Source organism: Pavona decussata, unplaced genomic scaffold (genome assembly GCF_977016875.1).
Source record: "Pavona decussata unplaced genomic scaffold, jaPavDecu1.1 SCAFFOLD_416, whole genome shotgun sequence".
NCBI lineage: Eukaryota > Metazoa > Cnidaria > Anthozoa > Scleractinia > Agariciidae > Pavona > Pavona decussata.
Window position 1 is genome coordinate 983,556 of NW_028145778.1, and position 24,105 is coordinate 1,007,660.

Consider the following 24,105-nt stretch of genomic DNA (forward strand, 5'->3'; position numbering starts at 1 on the left):
CAACACAACGCTTTCATAGTTTGAAGACTACAATATTGTTTAAAGCAACATTGATTATCAAAACGTGAACAAATGTGAAATAAACATGAGGAGGGAATGTGTTGGAATGAAGTGTCATCAGCAGTTATGTGGCTTCAAGCGAGTTGTTGTTGTGTTGACTTTAATAAAAAAATAAGTAACACACTTATTGTACTGTAGGCATCTTGCAATACTCTTGTAAGGGTAGCACATACATAAAAGTATAAAAAGAAAATGGCATAACAGTACCATTATACTGTGGTTTAGGGTTAGCAACTGATCTTCCCAGCAAAAGTATATTTGAAGGTGTTGGCAGTGGCTGCTTTGGGATGTTACTTCTTACAGGAGTTCGTAAGAACTTCAGATTAGCCAAGTGTTCAGCCCTGACACTCAGCTGGTGCATGACAGTGGAGGATACAGTTGACCCTTCAAAAAAAAAGTTAATAAAATATGAATAGATATAATCAATTGACTGCAAGATCAATTTATGCTGGGTAGGTTTTGGACATAAATAATGGATAAACACTAAATATGGAGAAGTATTTTTTAGGACAAACCTAGCAGTGCAGTTAATGACATTTAAGAACATTGATTTAAAAGCAATGACAAATACATATAATTAAAATGTATGCTGTTATATTCAGAACATGATTTGTAAATGAACCAATTATCCAAATGAATAAATCAAATGAATGAAATTGACGTTTCGTAACAACAACTTACCAGTGTTATAATTTATTATTATTATTATTATTATTATTATTATTATTATTATTATTTCAAATATGCAGGGCTTTGTAGAAAATAATCACATTTTTAATGTTTCACTTATGTTATTTCTTATTGCTTTGGGAAGTATGTCTTTAGATATGATGAGCATTACAGCCAAACCAATATTATAAAGTCTTAGATACATGGAAAGTATTTACTTAAATTATAAGGAGTTTTTTTGCAGTATAAATTCTATTTATCAATCTCATGGTATAATTGGAGCTGCAGGCTCAAGAATGACTGAAATCGCATGGAAATGTGTTTCTGATAGCAATGAAATCAAAGTTTCTTATGAAAGTCACTATACACTTAATACCTGATGAATTGTATCCTGTGTTGCGTGAATGAGACAAGCTGTTAAACAGCTCCTCATCACCAGGAAGCTCATCAACATCAATGTCAGCAAACCAATCAGGGGAATCCTCAGTTTCATCAATACTCTGAAAAGAACATAGAGTTGGACCCATTAGCAATATTATTGATACCATTGACATCATTCTGATTATCATCTTTTACGGTTTGTTACAACATTACACATGTAGATACATATTAGGTATACCTGTTACAGACATTTTATAATGAGAATGTGTAATAATATGTGACCCTATCCGACAGTGTTAAAAAAATGTCATTAATATTTTATTACTACAGTGCTCCATTATAGTACAAAAAAGTATACACCATTCAATAAAAGGTCAGAGTTTGCATCAATGGAACAGGCTAGAAAAAAAGCCCTAAAGGGGAGTCAAAGCCATGAGCCCCAATGGGGGTCTGGTGCAAACCATCCCCTCAAAATTTGAAAAACGGTTGATGGTACAGTTACTAAGTAAAGTAGTTGAACCTTAATACGTTTAACTTTTCAAGGGAGGGCGGGGTGTTACCCAAGCCCCCAATCCCCCCTTCTGGATCCACCCTTGTAATCAAGTGGGAAAAATCTCAATAATCTATTTAACCCATAATGCACCGTGCCGGCCAAAACCGGCCATGATTTCGGGCTCATCTGTGCGCACTACACGATTTGAGCCTACCACCTCTAGAAGGGAATTTTTTTGTCCCCTTTTGTTCTTATTGTCTTTAGAAAGGACTGACCAATCAGAATCCACTTACTGCGCATATATTTTTAGGTCTTAGGGGGGCCCAGACAAAAGAGCTTTTTGTCTTTAGAAGCAGTGTCCAATGTCAATTTTTTTTCCTTCGTGGGCCGCGCGGCTAAATGTTAATACAGTAATAGCTTACATTTGCTGGTTTCTCTTTCGTCGCAGCATGATCAGCTGTTTTTTCAGCCTGTTGGGGCCTGGTCATGATGGTCGTAAATGCCTCGGCCAGCTGGACAAATGTCTCTCCACGTGAAGAAGTCGATGTAGTCGACTCTCTGTAAATGGAGGTACTTCCGGTGGCTTATCGTAACTTTGATGAATCCCGCTTTCCTGTAACAAAGCACGTAAAATTTAAAAGCTGATTGGTGACAATTAATGTAGTTTTGTGGCTCAGTAGACTACAATTAATTACTATTATATTTGAAAAGATTTAAGTTAAGCATTTGGCTACTCAAACGTTTTTCATGCTCGCTGGTTCAAGAAGAGTGTTACTGTAATATAATTATATAGACGGCTAGTGTGTACAATTAATGTATGGGTCTGTGCCGTAATCTTTCCCCAAGTGTTTAGAAAAAGTAACAATAAGAGTAAAAAGACCGAAATGGTGGTGAGAATTTTAATTCGGACGATGGAGTTTTCGGTGTTATTTTCATTGAAAATCAACAAAGCTTATCAAATGCAATATATTCTCTCTTGACTTAATAGCGATTTAATTTAAACTACTTCATTCGTCCTGCAGCCGGGGAACGCCTATAACAATAATTATACCGACGCCTACTTAACAATAATCATATAAGACTCACAATTTATGGTGTCCTATGAAGCTCAGTAACACAATTACCTACTTTTGATTCTGTGAAATAAAACTTGATTCTTTGTAACGCAAACTTGATTCTTTAGAAAGAAAACTTGATTCTTTAAAAACACAAACCTGATTCTTTAAAACGCAAACTTGATTCTTTAGAAATAAAACTTGATTCTTTGAAAACACAAACTTGATTCTTTGAAACGCAAACTTGATTCTTTAGAAAGAAAACTTGATTCTTTAAAACGCAAACTTGATTCTTTAGAAATAAAACTTGATTTTTTGAAACGCAAACTTGATTCTTTGAAAACACAAACTTGATTCTTGAAAACGCAATCTTGATTCTTTAGAAATAAAACTTGATTCTTTAGAAATAAAACTTGATTCTTTGAAAACACAAACTTGATTCTTTGAAACGCAAACTTGATTCTTTAGAAATAAAACTTGATTCTTTAGAAATAAAACTTGATTCTTTGAAAACACAAACTTGATTCTTTAAAACGCAAACTTGATTCTTTAGAAATAAAACTTGATTTTTTGAAACGCAAACTTGATTCTTTAGAACGGAAACTTGATTCTTTGAAAACACAAACTGGATTCTTTAGAAATAAAACTTGATTCTTTAAAAACACAAACTTGATTCTTCAGAAATAAAACTTGATTCTTTGAAACGCAAACTTGATTCTTTAGAAAGAAAACTTGATTCTTTGAAACGCAAACTTGATTCTTTAGAAAGAAAACTTGATTCTTTGAAAACACAAACTTGATTCTTGAAAACGCAATCTTGATTCTTTAAAAAGAAAACTTGATTCTTTGAAAACACAAACTTGATTCTTGAAAACACAATCTTGATTCTTTAGAAATAAAACTTGATTCTTTGAAACGCAAACTTGATTCTTTAGAAAACTTGATTCTTTGAAAACACAAACTTGATTCTTGAAAACGCAATCTTGATTCTTTAGAAATAAAACTTGATTCTTTGAAACGCAAACTTGATTCTTTAAAAAGAAAACTTGATTCTTGAAAACGCAATCTTGATTCTTTAGAAATAAAACTTGATTCTTTGAAACGCAAACTTGATTCTTTAGAAAGAAAACTTGATTCTTTGAAAACACAAACTTGATTCTTGAAAACGCAATCTTGATTCTTTAGAAATAAAACTTGATTCTTTGAAACGCAAACTTGATTCTTTAGAAAACTTGATTCTTTGAAAACACAAACTTGATTCTTGAAAACGCAATCTTGATTCTTTAGAAATAAAACTTGATTCTTTGAAACGCAAACTTGATTCTTTAAAAAGAAAACTTGATTCTTGAAAACGCAATCTTGATTCTTTAGAAATAAAACTTGATTCTTTGAAATGCAAACTTGATTCTTTAGAAAGAAAACTTGATTCTTTGAAAACACAAACTTGATTCTTGAAAACGCAATCTTGATTCTTTAGAAATAAAACTTGATTCTTTGAAACGCAAACTTGATTCTATAGAAAGAAAACTTGATTCTTTAAAACCACAAACTTGATTCTTTAAAACGCAAACTTGATTCCTTGAAAACACAAACTTGATTCTTTAAAAAGTGAGTTTCAGTGTCACGTGGTCTCTGCTTTTGGACGGCTTCAACATGGCAGGCCACATGGCGGCGAGATTTCCGTTCCAAACGTCAGTTTTTGATAAGTAACCAATTCGTCCATGGCTGCAAAAGATCACAAGGGATTATGGCGAGGGGGGTGCCGAAATCACGCGGAAAATCGTTTTGGGGGATACTCCCTGTTTAGCCCAAAAGAAGAATCGAGTAGGTGCAACGTGGATGTGTGGCACGATGCCATGTAAGTAAACTCAACTTCCTTTATATTTCAGTTTTAATTTTATAATCAGCCTTTAATTTGTCCAGAGTAAACACTTTTGTCCATCTCAAATGCGTCGGTGCGCAAAGTACAGTTCAGGGCTAATTGAATTTGAAGAAGGAGGCATAACTTAACACTATATTGAGGTGCATTCTCCCACAGCCCCATAATCTTTGCTGATTCTCACAACACATACTGCAAATCAATCAAATTATACATTTGAAATATAATAATCTGACTTACAATACAAGCAGCCACACATTGTACAAAACATTGGGGAATTATAAGTTCATAGTTTGGTTTTCCCGCCCAAAACTTGAAACAGCGAATGAGGAAAGAAAGATTGTTATATTCCTATCACAAGCATCTGTTGAGCTTAGCTGGCTTTCTCCTTTCTTTTGCGTCTTTTTGTCAGTTTTTCTGCAGTGAAGCCTGTGCTGTGGTTCTCTCAACGTTGAACAGAGGTTCATCTTCGGTCGCTCTATCAATGCGGACGAGAGAAGCAGAATCGATGTGACGAGCCATTGTTTCGCTTATTGGTGATCGGGCCTCAAGTGTTTGGCGTGCTGCTGAGTGTGCAAAAGTGCTGAGAATATACGGAGCCAATGAAGACATGATTTAAATTCACTTGCGAACCAAAGAACCCGCTAAAGAACTACGAAAACAATGACATTTAGCATTCACGAGCGAGTGACTTTGAAAAGAAGTGGGAATAAACGATCCGAAGCTTCCACGCTTGGAAGCTATACCACATCATTAACTTTCTTAAATTCTATTGGACGAGCCCTTTTTTCGTTCCAGGACCTTTTGTTCAACCCATCATGACCAGAAAAATCATCAGGTTCTCGATCGATCGATCGATCGGCTCAGCAAAATAAGTGTTTTTTCCAATGTGTCATGCACGCTGTGACAAGAAACAAGCGAAAGCAAAAGGACAGGGAAAGGAAAGCAACCCTTGTACTTTGTCAATGCCACCTGTGTAATGGAACTTTGTGTTCAGCCAAAACAGCACGTCGACATAAGTCTATTTTTGGGTTTGAGAAAGCGGCGAATGTACGGCATGTTGTGGTAGACGGTCAAGGGTAAATACACGTTGTATTGCTAGATGATCAAGACGATCAAGGGTCGTCCAGTGACTCTTCAGATGAGGTTGATCTCGCTGAAGCTTCTCAGGGGGAAAATTCATTGGTGCAGGACACCGAGTGATCGCAATGAAACGAATGCTCAGGGAGAAAACTTTTACATGTACAGTGCTAGTGGCAGCACAACAACAACAACAACAACAATACTTTATTTACCCACGCTACATCTAGGAGTGGTAAAACTCGTTAAAACATGTGCGTGAAATGAAAAGCATAAAAAAAAAAATTAAAAATTACTTAAATTACTTAAATCTTAAAACTATCTAAAAACCTGCTTCTTCATAGGACATTTAAAAGTAGAAATATCCTTGGTATTTCTAACATACGTAGGTAACCAATTCCAAAGTTTTGCGGCTAGAAATGAGAATGACTTATGGCGCCATTCTAGATTAAAAGTGGGTAGCCTTAAAAGTGTCCCCGACCCTCTTAAATTGTAATTACAAATTTTAATCTCAAAAAAATCCTCTATGTACCTTGTGGCTTCTTTATTAATACATTTACATACCAAAACTAGGGCCTGGAATTTTCTTCTTTCTTCAAGCGTTCTTATACCAGCCATATTTAATAAATGGTTGTATGGTGTATGCTTTCCATACCCTAAAATAGATCTAAGAATATAATCATTGGTATCTTCTAATTTTTTAATTTGACCTCTTCCAACTCCAAGTAATAGTGGACAACAATATTCTAAATGAGGCAAAATATATGCTTTATAAAGGTGACACATTACGTCCAAAGGAATAAACCGGCGAATCCTCCTTAACGCATAGGCTTTGGCACACGCCTTTTTTGTTTGTTCAGACACATGAGTGACAAAATTGAGCTTACGATCTAATGTAACACCAAGGATTTTAATTGTATCATTAGCGTCCACTTCATTGTTATCTACACTGAAGTTATAGCGATATGATACTGGAGCTAAAGTCATTGCCTGTGTCTTAGATGCATTGATCTGAAGATGACAATGCAATCTCTTTGGCTGGAACAAGCGATCCTGTTAATTCAGGCGATCAAGAAATCGAAATAGCTGGCAGTTCTTTGTCTGATTCCTCTGTGTCTTCGAATACCAAATCAAGTGACGAGGATGACGTGGACAATATTGATGCGAGCTTTCATGAGATTGATCATGATGTGGACGAATTCGAAGTGGACAGTGATTCCAGTGAGGGTTCGCATGACGAGGTTTCGGTCGATGGCCCTTCAACATTGCCGTTGTTTGAGGGACGTTCAGTGACAGTCCTTGAGGCATTGGCTGGGTACTTTAATTGGTTTTCAAACCATCCCTCGATCAGTAAAAGTGCACTTTCAAGTTTGCTTAATCATGAGCATTTTAATGTGTTGCCGCCAGGAAATAATTTGCCATCTTCATACGAGCAAGTGTACAATGTAATAAAACCACACCTAGTGCCTACGGTTTGTTACCGTGCTTGCCCTAATGACTGCATCCAATTTTGAAAGACTAAATACACAAAGTTGAAGAATTGCCCCAAGTGCAATGGAAAGCGTTATGCTGCGAATGGACAGCCTGTGAGACGGTTTGTGTATTACCGCTTAGGCCCAAGATGGAGACATCTTTTCCAGTGTAAAGAAACATCTAGGTTGTTACAAGAGCATGCACTTCGTCAAAGCCAGGATGACTTGATGTCAGATGTCCACGATTCTGTATCATGGAGAGCCGTTTATGCCCTAGATGGTGTGTTCCAAGGGGATCCCTGTGGCCTTTCAGTGTAGTTGAGTACAGATGGAGTCAACCCATTTAGTGCAAACAAGATCTGTTACTCTATGTGGCCAATCATGTTGACCATCCTAAACTGGCCTAAAGTTCGCCGAAACCACTTTGAGAACATGATGCTGGTTGGTATTATTCCTGCAAATGGCAACGACAAGCCTAAGTCAGTTGATCCCTACCTACAGGTTATTGTAGATGAGCTGGACGAATTATCTGGAAATTCATTTTATGACGCCTAAAAAGACCAATGGTTTTGTTTCCGTGCACACCTTCACAACTTTGTCCTGGATTATCCAGATCTGAACAAAGTGTTTTGCTGTACTGGTGCAGGGGCCTTACAAGGATGCATGTTATGTGAAATTATTGGTGAGTTTAGTTCTCTTTTTCTAATAATATAATTTTAACACAACACACAAGATCTACAATAGATCATTGTTGCTATATTAGACAGCGGTTTTCAGTAGACGGTTAGTGTGAAAAGTAACTTCTTGTTTCCTTTTATTTTGCGTTACTATGCTTTGTGATTGCTTAGAAATCGCTCGCCACTTTCTCAACCAGTCAGAAAACATAACCAATCATGACTTGCTTGGACGTCTTTACCCACACTTGGGGCCAGTGACATGTATTTGCTTTGTATTCTGATGGTTCATTCTGGTGTTTTTGTCTGTTGCAATTCATTGGTTAGTGTAATTCCTTTGGTTTTTGTTTTACGATTCGTTTTGGGAGAGTAGAAATTTGCAGTTATGGGCTCTAGATCTCCTGATACTGTCAAAATTTAGTTTCCAGCTCTGCAAGCTTGGAAACCTTATACTAAGCAAGAGAGATATTTGTTGGAGTGTCAGCTCACCTATGGATAGGAAAAGAGAAACAAATTATATTAATACAAGCATCATTCTTACATATTTTCAGGTACACATTTTGCTGCAATAGATAAAGTTGTCTACCTCAACAACAGGTGTTTCCTACCTGCCTCACACCCCTTGAGGAAGGCAAAGAAGGAATTCCCGTCAGGCAAACCAGAATGCCGGCCCCCTCTTGACAAGATGACACAGGAAGAAGTGATGGTGAATAGCTTGGCCTATGAAAATGCCAAAAATCGTACCCAAGCTGCAGGTTTTGCTACAGCAACTGGAAGCAAAGGTTGCTATTGCTTGATGCTCCTTCCAGACCACGATCGTACCACGCAGGTCTTTACAGATGTCATGCACTTATCAAGAATGTGACCTGTGAGATGGTACAACTGCTTACAGGCCATAAGGACAGCCAGAAAGTAAGAAAGGGCTTTCACTTCGGGTAGAAGGGCACACAATGCGTCATCAGAATGGAATGAACCAAAAGCAAACTTATTCATAATTAAGACACTGCAGAGCAAATTTGGGCATGAAAATATTTAGTTCCGAGTGTGGAAGGGTGGAAATCACCATCTCCACTTTCATTGGATAGATTTCACTAAAGAACTTTCTAACCTAGAAAAGACAATAAAATTGAGTAAGAACTATGGCTCTGTACAGTTCACTCTCCAAGGTCTTCACAGTAGCCCCCACCCTCTACCGTAAACAACAGAGTAGAGCATCTGAACAGGCTCTAAAGGATAACAATGACTTCTATAATGATGCAAGGACCACTGAAACAAACAGCAGGAAAATTTTGTGGAGATCAGGATCAAGGCTGATCAAACAGCTGAATTAATTTTTTCTTTTAATAATTATTGTGCCCAATATCTCAGTTAGCCAAAACTAATCTTCATCAGAGGCTATGAAAGCTAGTGTTTGTAACGGATACTCCATTCTGATTTCTGTTTAAGAGGAAATTCCCAAGTGATTATACCAGATGTACATGTACGCTTACTTCTAGTAAACCATTTAAATTTCATTTCTCAGAAACGTTTATAGATTTTATCAATCAGGAAATATTAAAATAGCACAAAGTGGTTTAAGAGCGAGAGCACACAAAAATCGAACATTGTGCGGCAAACTTTCAAATTTTGAAAATAGCTGAAACTTTAGCTATTAGTAGTCCATATTGAGTTATTCATTGCTGTGTGGTTCATTTGTGAAATAGCTTTTTGATTCAGCAGAAAATGACGAAGTTTGATTTCATAGCCAGACACTAGAAAATTCGGGTTGAAAAATCAGTCATTTTGAAGCAACCCACTTGCCCTACTGATAAAGCTGGAAGACATCTATTTGTTATCAGCTTGTTCTACAACCTTTTCAGGTTTTATCTTTTAATTCCCATCAAGATCGATCGAGCTTGTAACACTGAGACCGACCAGAAAAAAAAGGACCCGTAACTCTATAGAAATCGCTTGCCAAATTGAAAAGATAATTTATCGTACTACCTTTATCACAAATCAAATGAAACTGTAAGAGTGAAGTAAGGAGTAAATGGGCTGTCAACTAAAATTAAAAATTTTCTGGGGAAACTTAATCGTGCTCTGCGGAAGAACGCTCAAAATTTGACAAAATCGCAAAATCAAACCGAGATTGCGTGACGCACCATGACAGATATTGCAAACGTATTTCGGGGAACATTCAGACCTAACCGGATAAAAATACATTAATGGCCTTGTTATTGTTTCTGATTTTTATTATTCATCATTTTGTTTGATAAATAAAATGTTAAACAGCATATTTGTTTCATTCAAGCTTTCCCTCGCTCCCTCTCCAATTTTCACGTAGCCACGAAGCCTCTTTACTTGGATGACTACGAGTTTCTTTACGAGTTAAAATATTAAAACCGAATGCCAATGACCACAAATTATAGAAAGCTGGCAAAACAAAGACTTCAAAATTTAAAGTCCCTAGTTTTTGTTTAATATTAGACTTAGAAATAATTATTTTGCTGACTCTTGAAATTAACTATCTAAACTATTTGAGCGTGTTGCTATACTAATAGCCAATTATAAACGAGTTCCACGCAAAAGTTATGGAATTGTCCCACGGAACTTTCTTACTCAGAGTGACGCGCTTTGTAAAGCTAGCTAGTTTTCTTGTATTGTGCAGCACTGCAATGGCGTTTTCGCAGTTTTCGTGCTCTTTTTAGAGTATAACTGAAACAGCCTGCAAGTATGATAGGTTAGATAAAAGCAGGAGTGTTGAATAAGTTTACATAATTGCTCAAAGAGTATTACGGATCATTGCTCTTACTAGTCATTTTCTGGAGTAAACACGGAGAGGGAACTGCTGCTTGCTAGAGTGGGTGTTTTCAGCGAGAAAGAGACTTCAGCACAAAAATTGGACACCATTTGCCCATATCACAGCCGTGAACTCGGGATTGGTTGGCGGCGTAACTCTACTAAGTGCTGTGTACCCCAAATCCTATCCAAACATGGAATAAATAGACAAGCAGATCAGGGTATTTCCAAAGTAGTATCCGAACGAATTGTTAAGACAACGGGAAGGAGGGCCTAGTTGGACGCTCGAATAATTGCCCTCTTTTGGTGTGGAAATAAATCGCCCCGGCTATTGTTTGAGGAAATATGGCATTTATACACAACGAGCTGAAATTTAGTTGCCAATCAAAGATGTCACAAGTAGGCAATAATAGCATTTATTGTCATGATCAGATCTCATGCTAAATGAAACGAGCGAGTTAGTAGTTCTCACAACCAAATAGAATAAAGACAAATTATCTCACACGCAACAAAGAAATAGATAAACTCCAAACGGAAACTTCAGTTAAAGGATTGAGGGGTCTGAGACAAGAACGCCTCTCGATGTCTCGCGATGTCATAACTTTTTTTCCTGGGAGTTATGAATTTGTTTACACAAAGTACGAACGAAGTTTTGTATAATACAGGAAAACCATTACATTCCCAAAAGAGAATGCTATTGTTTTTGAACAGCATAAATATCGGGTTCGGGATTAAATATCCGTAAAACACAATTGTAACCTCTGTCACGATCTGTCACGCAATCTCTTATTTGCCTGTATTTCAGTGGTTTTTAGTGCTCTGTTATAGACAACGATTTAATTTCCCCAAAACAAACGTTACATCAATTTAGAGCCCATTTCTTCCTAACTTTACTCTTGAAATTTCACGTCATTTGTGATAAAGGTAGTATGGTAAATAATCTTTTAAACTTAGCTAGTCATTTCCATAGAGTAACAGTGGGATTTCGTTTAGGTCCCTCTCGATGTCATGGTTTTTTCAAACTTCGTAGAAATAATAAAATCAAATCGGGAAGAGTTGTAGAATAAGCTGATAATAAGTGGATGTCTTCTCGCTCTACAGTTAAGGCGAGCGGCTTGCTTAAAAACCGTTAATTTTCAAGTTGAAATTTCTCGTGACTAGAACCGAAATTTATTATAGTCATTTTCTGCCAAAACAAAAAATTATTTGACAAATTAATTACATTGCGATAAATAACTCTGTGTGGACTACTGATAGCCAAAGTTTGAGCGATTTTGAGTTTTTACACTTTTGGCGCTATTTTCCGATTTTGTTTGATTCTTTTGGGCATTCGCTCTTAAGCTCCAGATTCATAGCTTCTAACAGAGACGTTCTGTTGGTTCGTCACGCAATCGTTTCATGCCAACAATTAGTGGGGATGCGTGACAAACCTAAATAATGTCTACATAAGAGGCTACAGATTCGAAACTATATGCAAAAAAGCTAATTTTGAGAGTAACGAGTTTTGAAATCGGCATGGGCTCTTTATGTTCCTGCCACTTCAATCAGCTGTAAATTTTTGAATAAGTTATGACTGTGTAACCAACATTTTTTTAATAAGGTCATTCCATTTTTTTCAACCCTTGCCTCCCCCCGCCCCCTGTTGATAAAGTCAGTCGAAATTTGCTTGCTAACAAAAAAAGAGGAAATGTTTAAAAGATAAGGATCAAAGGCGCCGACAAAGCTACCCCTTGGGATACGACATTTTGCACACCCCCCTTTAAATCTTATCACAAGAGGAGGTGTGGATATAAAATGTAATGGCCCATAACTTACCTGCATAAATCCGCCTATTACTAGGCTAGATCGTTCAATTTCTTGCCCAGCATTACTACTCCGGTATTGATGTACAAAGAGTCACCATCAAACAGTCTGCAAAGCGTGCCACACTCTCTTTCCGAATGTATGTGCTGCAAAGTATCCTCCATTTCTTCATTCATGAGTAGCCCAACACCACTGTTCTGCAGGAGATGCTGCCGAAGGCCAACTTCGGTCAATTTATCCAGTAGTAAGCACGTTCCCGACTTGATTTCCACCAAGGAAACCGGCTGCTTACATCTGAAGGAAAAGCACTGTTTTTTTTTAACCAGATGGTGGACAAATGCCCAGCGAGAAGAGCCCCAAGTTTTCCCTGTATGGTGAGGTCAAATTGTAGTTTACTAAGGCCAAGGAGGGACGAGACAGCTGGCAAGATGGACATGAACATCAGCTCTTTCTTGGCGCCCTGTGCTTTGGAGAATTTCTCGAGCCATTGGCTGAAGTACGGAGGGGATACGTCCTCCCAAGGTAGAACCACGTCTGCTGCCTTGACAGCCGCTTCTTAAAATTGGCGGTCATCCACTCTGGTCTTTGTTAAACAGATTCGTTTATTCGGTGATTTCCACGTAGCCATTTTGAAAATTCGGCACGAGAATTCCTGCTCTTGCAAAACAGTTCCAAGAAGACCATAAGAGCACCTTCGTTCCCAGGGCCGCTGCGTTTTTTCAACAACGGCCCTGGGAACGAGATAGTTTCCCGTCAAGCCTCGGGCTGTGGGTAAATTCCAAGATGGCAACACAAATCGAGTAGTGGTGCCATATAAACTAGTGAAAGAAGCCGAGGCAAAGGCAAAGGGATAAACTGAAAAAACATGGACATCTACTTAAAGTTAGCAGTGCTCTTCTTGCTTCTTAGCATAGCACATGCAACTTTCACTGAAGATCATACAGAAGACCATCACTGCTCCTCACCGAAGATCATACAGAAGACCATCACTGCTCCTGGTACGAGTGAAAGGGTTTCTTTCTGTCACGGACTCCCTCCCGATCCTGACCATGAAGCCGTCGATCATTCAGTTCTTCCTGAAATACTCAATTCGTATTTCTTTCCAGATATATTATTTTGGGATCCACTCTCAACAATTCCTTCACTTAAAGGCTTTCTGAAGTCCCCAATAAAAGCATGTTCCGGAAAAAACAGCTATCTTAGGGCCGTTGGATGGAAAGACGGAAAAACAGAAAGGAACAATCCTTGTCGACTTTATGGCCTGACATGTCCTGATATGTTGGCAAGCCAAACATACCGTTGTCAGTTTCACAATCATGAGATAATAGCTCATGATAGCGAAGTCCTGAAACAACTGCTTGAGGTTGACAGACAACCTTTCATATTGTCACACCTAACCGGAATGACGCGAGACCTGCAAATCACAATATCATCGTACATTTTGTCTGGTTTGGCATTTTCGGATATTGAAAACATTTTTTTTCCGACATATTTTATTGCCATTTTGAAAATAAGGAAGTGTTTACAAGACTCTCAGTATACTCTATTTACATTTGTGAGCTATTATTAATTATAAATCACATTTACATTTGTAAACAATTACTATAATTATATTTGTAAACTATTATTTATTATATACGTGCCATCTATATAATAACCACTCAGCCTAAAGTTTTTTCTGTGTATTGTTATTAACAGCAATATATTTCTCAGTTCTGTATTTGACGTCTACTTGTTTTCAGAAAACTTCACATTCTGGAATTTTATCTTGTTTTTGACTTTGCCATATATGCAATTTTGCGAGAGTTATAAGATAATTCAATTACTTGCATTTTTCTAATTTACCGATATATACATCTTGTAACGTGAATTTTTCCAAATTATATTTTCTGCAGTAAGAGGCAAAGTAGAGAAAGCATTCCTAAAATCATCCAACCACTGGAGGAGTTCACTATAAAATGATGAATTGATATTATAATCCCTCATATTATAATTACAGCTAACAAAAAAAGACCCACCATAATTTTTCAACAGGTTATCCAAAAAGGCCTTCCATTGTAATCGGCCCGGTGAATAAATTCTTGCAAGCCAAGCTAATCTTAGTGATATTATAGATGTTTCAATATCAGTTAACCAAATTCCTCCAAATTTTGTGTTGTTAACTACTGCTAATCAAGCTATTTTGTGAGGTCCATTCCACAGAAAATTATATATAATAGTATTAAGTTGTTTTATAAACTCTTGTGGAGTTGGCAAAACTGAAAACACAAATGTCATTTTTGAAAGCAAAAAGGATTTAATAATTGTAATTTTGCTGAGCAGTGAGAGGCCCCTGCAACGCCACAGTCGTATCTGCAGCCGAATATCTTTTAGTTTATCATAACATTTTTTTCTGCAATTGTTCGATTTCATTATATGTGAAAACTATACCGAGTGCTTTAACGGTATTGACCCATGTTAGCCCTAGGGGTGCCGCTATATCGTTTCGACAGGAACCCATCCACATAGCTTCAGTTTTTTTATAGTTAACCTGCAATCCGGAACAGGTTTTAAATTGATCTGGCAAATTGAGCATTTTCAATATCAGGCACAAACACGGTAAGATTGTGAGCGTATTGTACAAATTTAAGGGCCCACTGACGTATCTTTCGCGCGCGCGTTGCTAAGGAAGTCAAAATTCACTTCTGGTTAATGACGTCAGCATTTTATCAAAAATTTTCATCTGCAGAGGAAAGCCAATCTCGCTCGAGCCCAGCAAATTTGAAACCTTTTATCTCGGTGCAAAGTTGCAACTTTGAAAGTCATTTCTGTTTAAACAAGTAAAAATGTGAAAACAAAAAGAACAAATTGAGAAGTAGAAACAACAATGGGGTAAGCTGGTGTCCGTAATGTTGGGAAAGAAGGTAAACAAGCGAAAAAGGCTCTGCACTACAGCCTCAGTTCGTCGCTGGTCGTTGGAGTCTCCCGGAAAAAAAGACACTGCCTGCCAAGTGGACTTTGATGTTATTGAAAATGTTGACCTGAAGCTGACAAAATCCACCAATCTTGTAACTGTTAGAATGCAAACTGCCATGTCAACACAAACGGACTGCACGCCGACCACTGCAGAGGACGAACCAATAGTAATATCTGCCGAAAAAATTAAAGAGTTATGTTCAAAGTTTACATGCGAACCCTTGAGCGAACCTATCAAGAAACATCCACCAGAGGAAAGTAACTGCGTAGACAACGAAAAAGAAACTCTCTCTCGGAAGGTAGAAAGCTTTTTTAACCGAAAAAGCCATAAAGTTCAAGAACTTACAAGTAACAATTTTGATATCAAGCCGTCTTGTTTTGTCATTTCCGATTCGGACGTTCTGAGAGATGCCGTGCTTTTGGGTAAGTGCAGCGGGTGTGGAAAGTCGGAAACGCTTGAATTTGTCAAGGAAAAAGAGCCACAGACAGGTGTGCTGAACCTGAAATATATTTGTTATGACTGTAAGAAACCTTTCAGCATCTCGAGCAGCAATGACATTATTCGCACGTGAACCAGACCAAAAACCTACCTGGCGAACTACGTCCTTCTCTCACTTCTCGTCTGCGGGGAGTATTACAAAGACTACGCTCATGTGATGGGAACTCTTGGCATCAGTCATTTCAGCGAAAAGCAGTGGATTCGGGTTATAGAGTGGATTGCTCCAGCCGTGGAACAAATCGCCAACTGGAGTGTCATGCAGTCACGGAAAGAGATCAGAGTGCGCGGCGATCAAGACAAGCTGGAGGTCATGTTTGATGGTTTCTATCTCACTCGGGGTCACTACTCCAACAACTCATCTGCCACTATGCACGACGCCAAAACTGGAAATATCATTGGGTATTCACACAGAACCAAGCGTGGACAAGGTGCCAACTGGGAGGGGATGTCAGGAGGGGCGGAAGGAAACATGTTGGATGAGATCCTGGTAGAGCTGATTGAGAAGGAGAAGATGAAGATTGCGAACGCAATAATCGACAAGGATGCCGCATGCCATGAGGTCATTCTTTCCAGAAGTCCGGAGACCGACATCGTTTACTGCGGAAATCATACTGCAAAGACGTTCCACACAGACTTGGAACGAGTGAAAAAGACTCCTTGCCAGGTACTCTTTTTTATTTATTTTTTTCTAACCGCATTAGCTCACAAGTTTATCGACGATTAAAACTAGAAAAGTTGTATTTCTAATCCGTTTTTCTAATGTGAAAGCTAAAAAAAACCACTTAATTAAACAGCATGTGCTTTGACATGATTATTTCTTCCCAAAAAAAGCGACCTTGTATGAATAAAGGATCGCTTTTCAACACAAAAATATACTTTTTTATTTTCGAGCGAGCATGCGGACTGCAGAGGGAACAAGAAGTAAATTTTATATCAGCATGCGTTTTGTTTTTTTGTGACAAAAACTATCTATCTCGATGATAAGCTTTATTTTAGCTATCATCGATAGTTATTACAAGGTAAACAATACCATTTTTTATCCTTCTATTTTCTAACGCTTATAAAAGTCGAGTCTTCACCGATCAATTGTTTTTCAACTGTCAACAAAAGCCTCCATATTTTGTTTGTTTTCAATTATAATGAACTGATACTTGATTCCCAATTTGCAGTGTAAAAGCCTCGGCCTCCCAAGGTGCAAACGCATGTCAGATGCTATGATTACAAACGCCAAGAAATGCCTGAAGAACCTGACAAAGTGCCAAGAGATATACTCCTCCGAAGATCCGATGGGAGGTTTCGGAGAGGCCATCAGGAATTTCTACTCCCATTATACGGATGACCACTCATCGACCTGGTGCAGGTTTCACAAAAAGGTGCCAGTAACAATACATTACTTAACGGTTGACATAAAAACTAAAGTGGACATTTTGGGATCCAGGGATCATTTATTTATAGGGGGGGGGGGGGGGGTACAGATGACAATGTGAGGGTTGGGGGTGCCATGCTTGACAAACATTATGAACCCTCTGTTAGGTCTCCTTTTTCATGAGAAGTTGTACATCACTACATCCAAAAAAAAATCTTTACTATACCTAGTAAAAAAAAATGCTTTGCATGCATGAAAACTGGCAGTTTTGCTGAGAAACACTATTTATGTACAGGAAGATGAGGATGGCAAACCCTATCACTGTAAACATGCCTTCAGTTGCCCATCCCAACTGAAAGAATTCAAAGAGGTGTTGGAAAAAATGGCCACACGACCAGACGAATACATCACAGTTGATGGTCGAGTCACTAACAACATCCCTGAGGGCTACCATGGCATTGCACTGGTGTACAGGGACAAAAGAATTGACCTGGGCTCTGTGCACTACAAGTGCAAGACAAACATGTCTATACCACACAAGGTAAACAACTATGCAATTTCCAACAAGCTATAATTTAATTTGTCAAATAATTTATTATACGTTTCATGTATGTCTTATAACAGCTATACATTTTATTATTGCTGATATCAATATTACACCTATTGTACTTTTGTTATATAGAACATTAGTCCTATATGGATAGCACTTCTTTTCCAACTGCTCTCAATTCCAATGCCGAAGAAAGCTATCGAGTATCTCATTCAGCGACAGGAAGTGTACGAGAGGGATGCCAAGAGACGAAGTACACCGGAGCATCAAAAGAAAAGGTTCATTCTTTGTGACATCAAATTTATACCATCTAACTTAGGTCGACAGGGACTATGATCATTGTGAGGAGGACTATGAGTCAAGCTTTAAAAAATTACCTGAAAGAAGGCAATGTATGAGAAGAGAAAATTAAAATATCACCACAGCCCCTGCCCCCCTCTATATAAACTATGATCTCCTCCCCATTCTTAGTTACAACAGAGACTTATTTATCTCTCATAGAAATGAAAGCAAGAAAGGCAAGATGAAAAGGCATGAGCAGCAGAAAGAATTCATGAAGTCACTGAAAGCAGTGTCAGTAACAACAACATACAGTGGGGAAGGATGTGACGACAGTGAGTCTGAGATGGAGTGCAGTGATTCTGAAGGTTCAGATGCAGAGTTGTCCGAACCAGAACCAGACCACTGTATTCCAGTTTCAGCAGACAGCAGCGATGAAGAGCCTGGTGATGAACTGTCGCAACAGCCTTCCCCACTTTATTTCCTCTACGACTGTGAAGGCACTGGTGGATCAGTCTACAAGGACCACATTGTGGAGATTGCAGCGGTACTCCAACCCATGCTTGGAAATTTACAAACCCAACTGCCAACAAGTTTTCAGTCCCTGGTAAACACTTCTAAAAGAATAGCAGCACCAGGTTAGCAACAAAAACAATACCATGATTATATACAACATTATTTTACTCAGGTACTCGTCGTCAAAATAATCATTTTCAAGTGCATTGTATATGTTGCAGGTTAAAACGATTTCAGGTCAAATGATTTCAAACTAGTGTCATTTATATTTTCCTTTATTTCAGTTTATGATAAGGATTATGAAACAAAGGAAAATCAAAATCAAACTAGTTTGAAATAATTTTAACCTGCAATCCATTTTGACCTACAACATATCTATTGTTTTGACATCCATAATATACATTTTTAAAGGGGCTCAATCACTGGGCCGCGTCACGCAATGTCACGCGTAACAAACTTGAAAAACGGCGGGCCGCTCTTTTCAAGTTCCTCGCCATCGCTGTCGTGTTCGGATTCAATCCAATCCTGGCGTTTTTGGCGAGCCAAGGAGTTCTACGAGTGTAAAGTTTATTCTTTTAACTTTATTTTGGCGGGATTATTTCCCCAATTTGCCAATTGTACAGTTATATTTTCGATGTTGTCAACAAGAAGTGGAAGTTATGGCGGTCGACATTCGCTTTCAGGCCGGGAAGTTTTGCCCCCTAGCAGTATTCAGAGAACGAAACGACTGTGGGAATCGAAGTTTCATAGAATTAGAATTGCCAAGGATATTTATAAGACCTGGAATACGCTGAAGAGCGAGAGCACATTTGACAGTGACTCGTTCGTCGCCGATTTGCTTTCATTGGAGTTACGGTGAAGAGAAAGGTGAGAATGTGTATCGATTGTATTCGAGTATAAAATACCGTTAAGGTTTTGATTGTCTATCAAATGAATTTAAAGCTTTCTTAAATATACATTTTGTGTGTTTTAGGTTGAAAAATGTCCCGGGGAGAAAGCAGCCGATCGCAGGTAACAAACAATACTTTCAGCGTGATTGAGCCCCTTTCAGTAGTGGAAAATAAAGCATGCTATCAATAAGACATCCTCAAGTCAAGTGAATGTTTGTTCTACCTAACAGTACTTGCATTTTTAATTTCGATGTATTTTATTCTTTTTAGTCGTAAGGAAATGTGGAATAAAACAGAAAGACCTACTTTATCAGCCCAAACTTTCTGAAGTGCTTCCTCGTTTTATTTCATGGGTGAAAGCTCTCACCAACGAAATTTCTACCTTAACCAAGAGGAAATATTATCCAGGTACAATATTGTATGTCAAATCTATCGTGAATGATGTTGGGGTATTGCAGTATTGTGAGTTTTGCCAGTCCCTATTTACCAATTACCCTGAGTTGTCATCTCCTCTATACTGAAAACCTTAATGACTGGGTAGGAATTCTAAAAAAAGGAATAACACAATCAGGGTAGTTGCAACCACACACAAACATAAGTAGGCATCTTCCCTAAGAGAACAATCTAAGCAGACAACTGATTGTGATGTCCATTCTAATATGGGAGGTTTGCCTGGTTTGTAATACAGCTAAATGCTAAAAATGTTACATTTATTTTAACATGTTACTGTCAATTCTATGAAACAATCATAACAATAAAAATAGAACACGCAAAAGAAAAATAATTTTATGAACAGCATATCATTACTTTTCAGCACTTCTTGCACACAATGGCTTTGTGTATGACTTTCCTTTGCTGTTTGCCGAGGTAGACAGACGCTATCCACTGCTGACAAACAAACTGTTTAGCCTCATCCGCTTTGGAGATTCCCTGGCAAACATAAGAACTGTAAGTTACACAGTGAAACAAAAGACAATTGAAGATAGCATTGGTAGCAGTCCTTACGGCAGATTTGATGATGGCATCACAAATTACAGAGTTTTACTATATATAATTTAAATTAAAAAAAAAAAATCTCTTATTTTACTCTAACTTTCAGATGAGGAAACAAGGGTGTCTTCCCTTAGATAAGAAACAAAAGCTTGGCATGCCAGCACTTTATGCATTGTATTTTCCCAACAGAGATTTCCAAGGTAAGCACTTATGCAGTAAACAACCAAGTGGGGTACTCGGGTATATCAGTGACCGGGATGTGAGAATGACACCAAATCTGTTCACCCAAAAAGTCCCATTGTACTAAAATCCTTGTAGTCCCAAGCTAAGAATTTCAAGACACAAAAGGTCTTTGCAACACCACACTCCCCACCCCCCCTATATATAGCTGAGTACCCCCCTGAGGTCAAAAATCAAACCTGCATTATATGGTGTATGCCTTAAGACTTCCATAATAAGCCCTCCCAAAGTAAACCTTTCTCCCGATCTGCACAAAACCCTCCAATAATAAGCTAACTAGAGAAACTAAGGGTATGTGAACAAGTGTTGTGCTGTATTTTTAAGGCCACAGAGCACTGGCAGATGTACAAGCAATGTGTGATGTACTGTTTTGTACAGAGATGAAGCATTTGATCTGCTGGTACGAGCCACTACCGCCTACCGCTCTTGACCAAAAACAAAAGTACAGAACAATGGTTCAAACAAGAGAACAGAGCAAGTCGCTGTTATTTAAACTGGGCAATACACTATCTGGAAACATGGTACGGAAGGTGGCAAGCGAGGGGATTGACTTTGCTCAGCTGCAAGATCTGAGGAGTCAAAACCAGGACAAGCAGCACTTGTCCTAAAGGCCTGTCTGTGATTTGCTGTAAAAAGTTAGCTGCCCACTTGTATAAGCAGTAGTAACAAGCATTTCCATAAATCCAAGGCTCAAAATAATTTCCGAATGTTGACAAGTCATGTTGATATAATCATTTCTGACCACTCAAAGTATTGCCACACTTACTAGGTTGCAAAACTGACAATTATGGAGAAACACAGAAGCTAGAGTTTACTGTATGATTATCGAAATAAAATTATATCCTGCAGACGTGATGAAAGACAAGCCAGCAGATGTATCATACGTACAAATTACATTTAACATACAGGGTTCAATATTTCCACTATCCAGTAGCCCAAGGCTAGTCAAAATGGAGCTGGGCTTATATTAACTATTGATTGATTTTCTCATAGATTTCACTAGTTCACTAGCCTGTTGGCTAGTGATTCAGGTGAACAGATATATGTCTCACGACCTGCAATACATGACTGGTCAACATGACCTGTAAAACAATGACTGGTCAACATGACCGACAATAGCAGATTTTGTCCTGTCGTCACCATTCGTACTGGACTGTCCTTTGACTGAGTGTTATTTTGAGTTCTCCAATCAGTGGTTACAAGCTATCAGTGTAATCAGTTTTCAAGGTTGTAAACTTAACTTAGAATTACACCAAAAAACTTAATTTTTACTTGCCCGAAAAAAAATAATGTATTTCAAGCAGGAGATTCACTTCCTGAGGTCATTTTTCTTGTGTAGAGTGGTTTGATTTTACTTGTTTACAAGTTTAGCTTGTGTGTCAATTTGAATTGTATACTCCCGATTTATCCAGTCATGAAACAATTAACACATTTATATTTCCTTCCAAGAACTTTCTCTGTGCTCATTTCTGTTATTTAAAATATATTTAGCGTCATTCAAGGAATGCTTTATTTGAACAATACTACCAAAGATGTAAACAGCTGTTTTGAACCACAAAATGTTACATAGCGAATTTCCTTGTTTCAGTATTTTTCTTGTGAATCTAGTCATTGCAAGATCTCTCAGGGAGTAATATATTTTTCTGGAAAACCTTTTCAGAAAACAACCCAGATCTTAGAAAATAGTTTGTTTGTTTTTTTATTTTGCAAGCAATGTGTTCTCTCAACTTGTGAACTCTGTTGGCACTCTGTTCCAAAGTTTGCAACTCGATTGGGTAATTAGCAATATAATGTAATTGACAAGTTCGTAGCGTAGTTCTGAATTTCCTAACGAACTTTGAAATCCAGCGGTCAAAAGTTATGTGAAACCCTCTGTAACAGTAATGTTGATGTACCAGTACTAGTGAAATATTGGTCCCTTGTACTTCAGGATAGTGTCAGAGTGATGGTGGCTTTTGAATCAAGGGTTATGGCAATTGATTTAGCCAGAAGATAATTAATAAAAGCAGTTACGGGCCTGTTTACATGGAGGTGGGGGACCCTGGGTAGGTGAGGTAATAACCGGTCCATATAGTTATGAATGCACTCTTTAGACAAGACCTGCAAGACTGATATCAATAAATTTCTGGACAATAACCTTGAGAAAGTTCACCCCAGTAAGATTGCATGTAAATGCTGGCTATTCTTTGATCACAGATGGGTCAGAACCTCACCTACCTTGGTTCCCACACCTCCGTGTAAACAGGCCCTTAATATAAACTGTTGTTGTAAATAATGTAAATACTGGTTCAAGTACCAAACAGATACATTTGCAGTATTGATTGTAAAAAAGTAAGAGTAGCTAGTTTTAAAACTGAATAATAATTTGAATATTTTAGAGTGGTTACATATCTTAGCAGTTTCATATAATTTGTAAACATTGTAAATATAGATGGACAAAATAATAATTATATATCAAAATAAAACAACATTATTTGGAGGGTACTGACAATTGTAGCTCGGTCTTTCCGTTTGCAAATTCAATAATTTGATCCGTTTGGAGAAAAATACAAGAGCGAGTGCGATGAAGATAAAAACTTCAGGATAGGCTTTTCATGCTATTTCATATGGCCACCCTGGCATTTATAAAAACATGCAGCACTGCAGAAAAATGCCCCACTGTATAAAATGAAAACAGTCAACAAGTCGTTAATTAGTATCCGTTGTTTTACATACGAAAACAAATTCAGACATGCACACAAACATAGAAATGCAAGCAATAAATCATCCTTATGAACGTGACCATGCATCGAAAAACCTTGCTGCAAATCTATGTTGAAATCTACCTTGTACTTGCACACCACGAACTGAACATTGTACGTCCATTTGCATTAACACGGGTGGCATAATTATGACTTGGCAATGCTTTATACTGACAGTAAAACTTGTGCTTTCCTTACCTTAGCACGCAGATTTCATCTTGGTTTCCACTGGTTAAACATCCCGAAAGTAAGCCAACTTCAAACTTCGTCCAGCTTTTCCTCCATCCCACATCGATTAAATTCCATGAAAAAGTTGTAGCTATGTGACGCTCAAAAAGCTGTTGTTATCTTTAGAAACGTTTTCATCCAGGACAAAGTCAGTTTCGGAAAGTTCCAAAAACATCAACAGCCACAGAGAGATTTTTCCCGTCCCTCGTGGTTGTTCTGATCGAGAGTTCCCCATGCTCGCACGGCTTTCTGGTCAAGTGAACTGCGCATGCTTCGACAAAATTACTTCCGGTTTACAAAAACTCTAAAATATTCGCCGTTTTTGTTTAGAGAACAAGTTTTCAGGAGACAAACTTTGTAAAACGGATGTACAAATATATCTATGCATTCCTTCTCGGAAATTTTGTCCTCCTGTCAAAAATGTGAGCATTTAAAACCTTGAAACCTCTTTTAAAAACATGTTTTTTCCAAAATGATACAAATTCGATACATTAGCACATGTAA

At 37.9% G+C, this 24,105-nt stretch overlaps 2 protein-coding genes, 2 long non-coding RNA genes and 1 pseudogene across 5 annotated transcripts; 3 read left to right on the top strand and 2 right to left on the bottom strand.

Moving 5' to 3' along the window:
- Positions 1-5,074: 5,074 nt before the first annotated feature.
- Positions 5,075-8,988, top strand: LOC146450946 (uncharacterized). Its single transcript, XM_085099810.1, has 2 exons — positions 5,075-7,771; positions 8,315-8,988. The coding sequence occupies exons 1-2, from the start codon at positions 7,753-7,755 to the stop codon at positions 8,626-8,628; spliced, it is 333 nt and encodes a 110-aa protein (XP_084955936.1). The 5' UTR covers positions 5,075-7,752; the 3' UTR covers positions 8,629-8,988.
- Positions 8,989-14,964: 5,976 nt separating this feature from the next.
- On the top strand, positions 14,965-19,813 carry LOC146450947 (uncharacterized; annotated as a pseudogene). Its single transcript, XR_014860171.1, has 5 exons — positions 14,965-16,462; positions 16,968-17,171; positions 17,460-17,705; positions 17,847-17,992; positions 18,216-19,813. The product of XR_014860171.1 is annotated as an uncharacterized LOC146450947 (transcript).
- LOC146450948 (uncharacterized) lies at positions 17,719-18,290 on the bottom strand. Its single transcript, XR_014860188.1, has 2 exons — positions 18,163-18,290; positions 17,719-17,887 (listed from the first exon to the last, which is right to left on the bottom strand). It is a non-coding gene; the product is annotated as an uncharacterized LOC146450948 (long non-coding RNA).
- A 223-nt stretch (positions 19,814-20,036) lies between the features above and the next one.
- On the bottom strand, positions 20,037-23,939 carry LOC146450949 (uncharacterized). Its single transcript, XR_014860183.1, has 2 exons — positions 23,572-23,939; positions 20,037-20,329 (listed from the first exon to the last, which is right to left on the bottom strand). It is a non-coding gene; the product is annotated as an uncharacterized LOC146450949 (long non-coding RNA).
- Positions 20,222-23,554, top strand: LOC146450950 (uncharacterized). The gene is made up of 3 exons (XM_085099805.1): positions 20,222-20,347; positions 20,499-20,592; positions 20,957-23,554. The coding sequence occupies exons 2-3, from the start codon at positions 20,499-20,501 to the stop codon at positions 21,238-21,240; spliced, it is 378 nt and encodes a 125-aa protein (XP_084955931.1). The 5' UTR covers positions 20,222-20,347; the 3' UTR covers positions 21,241-23,554.
- Positions 23,940-24,105: the final 166 nt, after the last annotated feature.

Bases quoted from the DNA above. Each gene is read 5' to 3' on its own strand.
- LOC146450950 (XM_085099805.1), top strand. From the start codon at position 20,499: ATGAGGAAACAAGGGTGTCTTCCCTTAGATAAGAAACAAAAGCTTGGC. The intron at 20,593-20,956 runs GTAAGCACTTAT...TGTATTTTTAAG, and splicing joins TCCCAACAGAGATTTCCAAG to GCCACAGAGCACTGGCAGAT.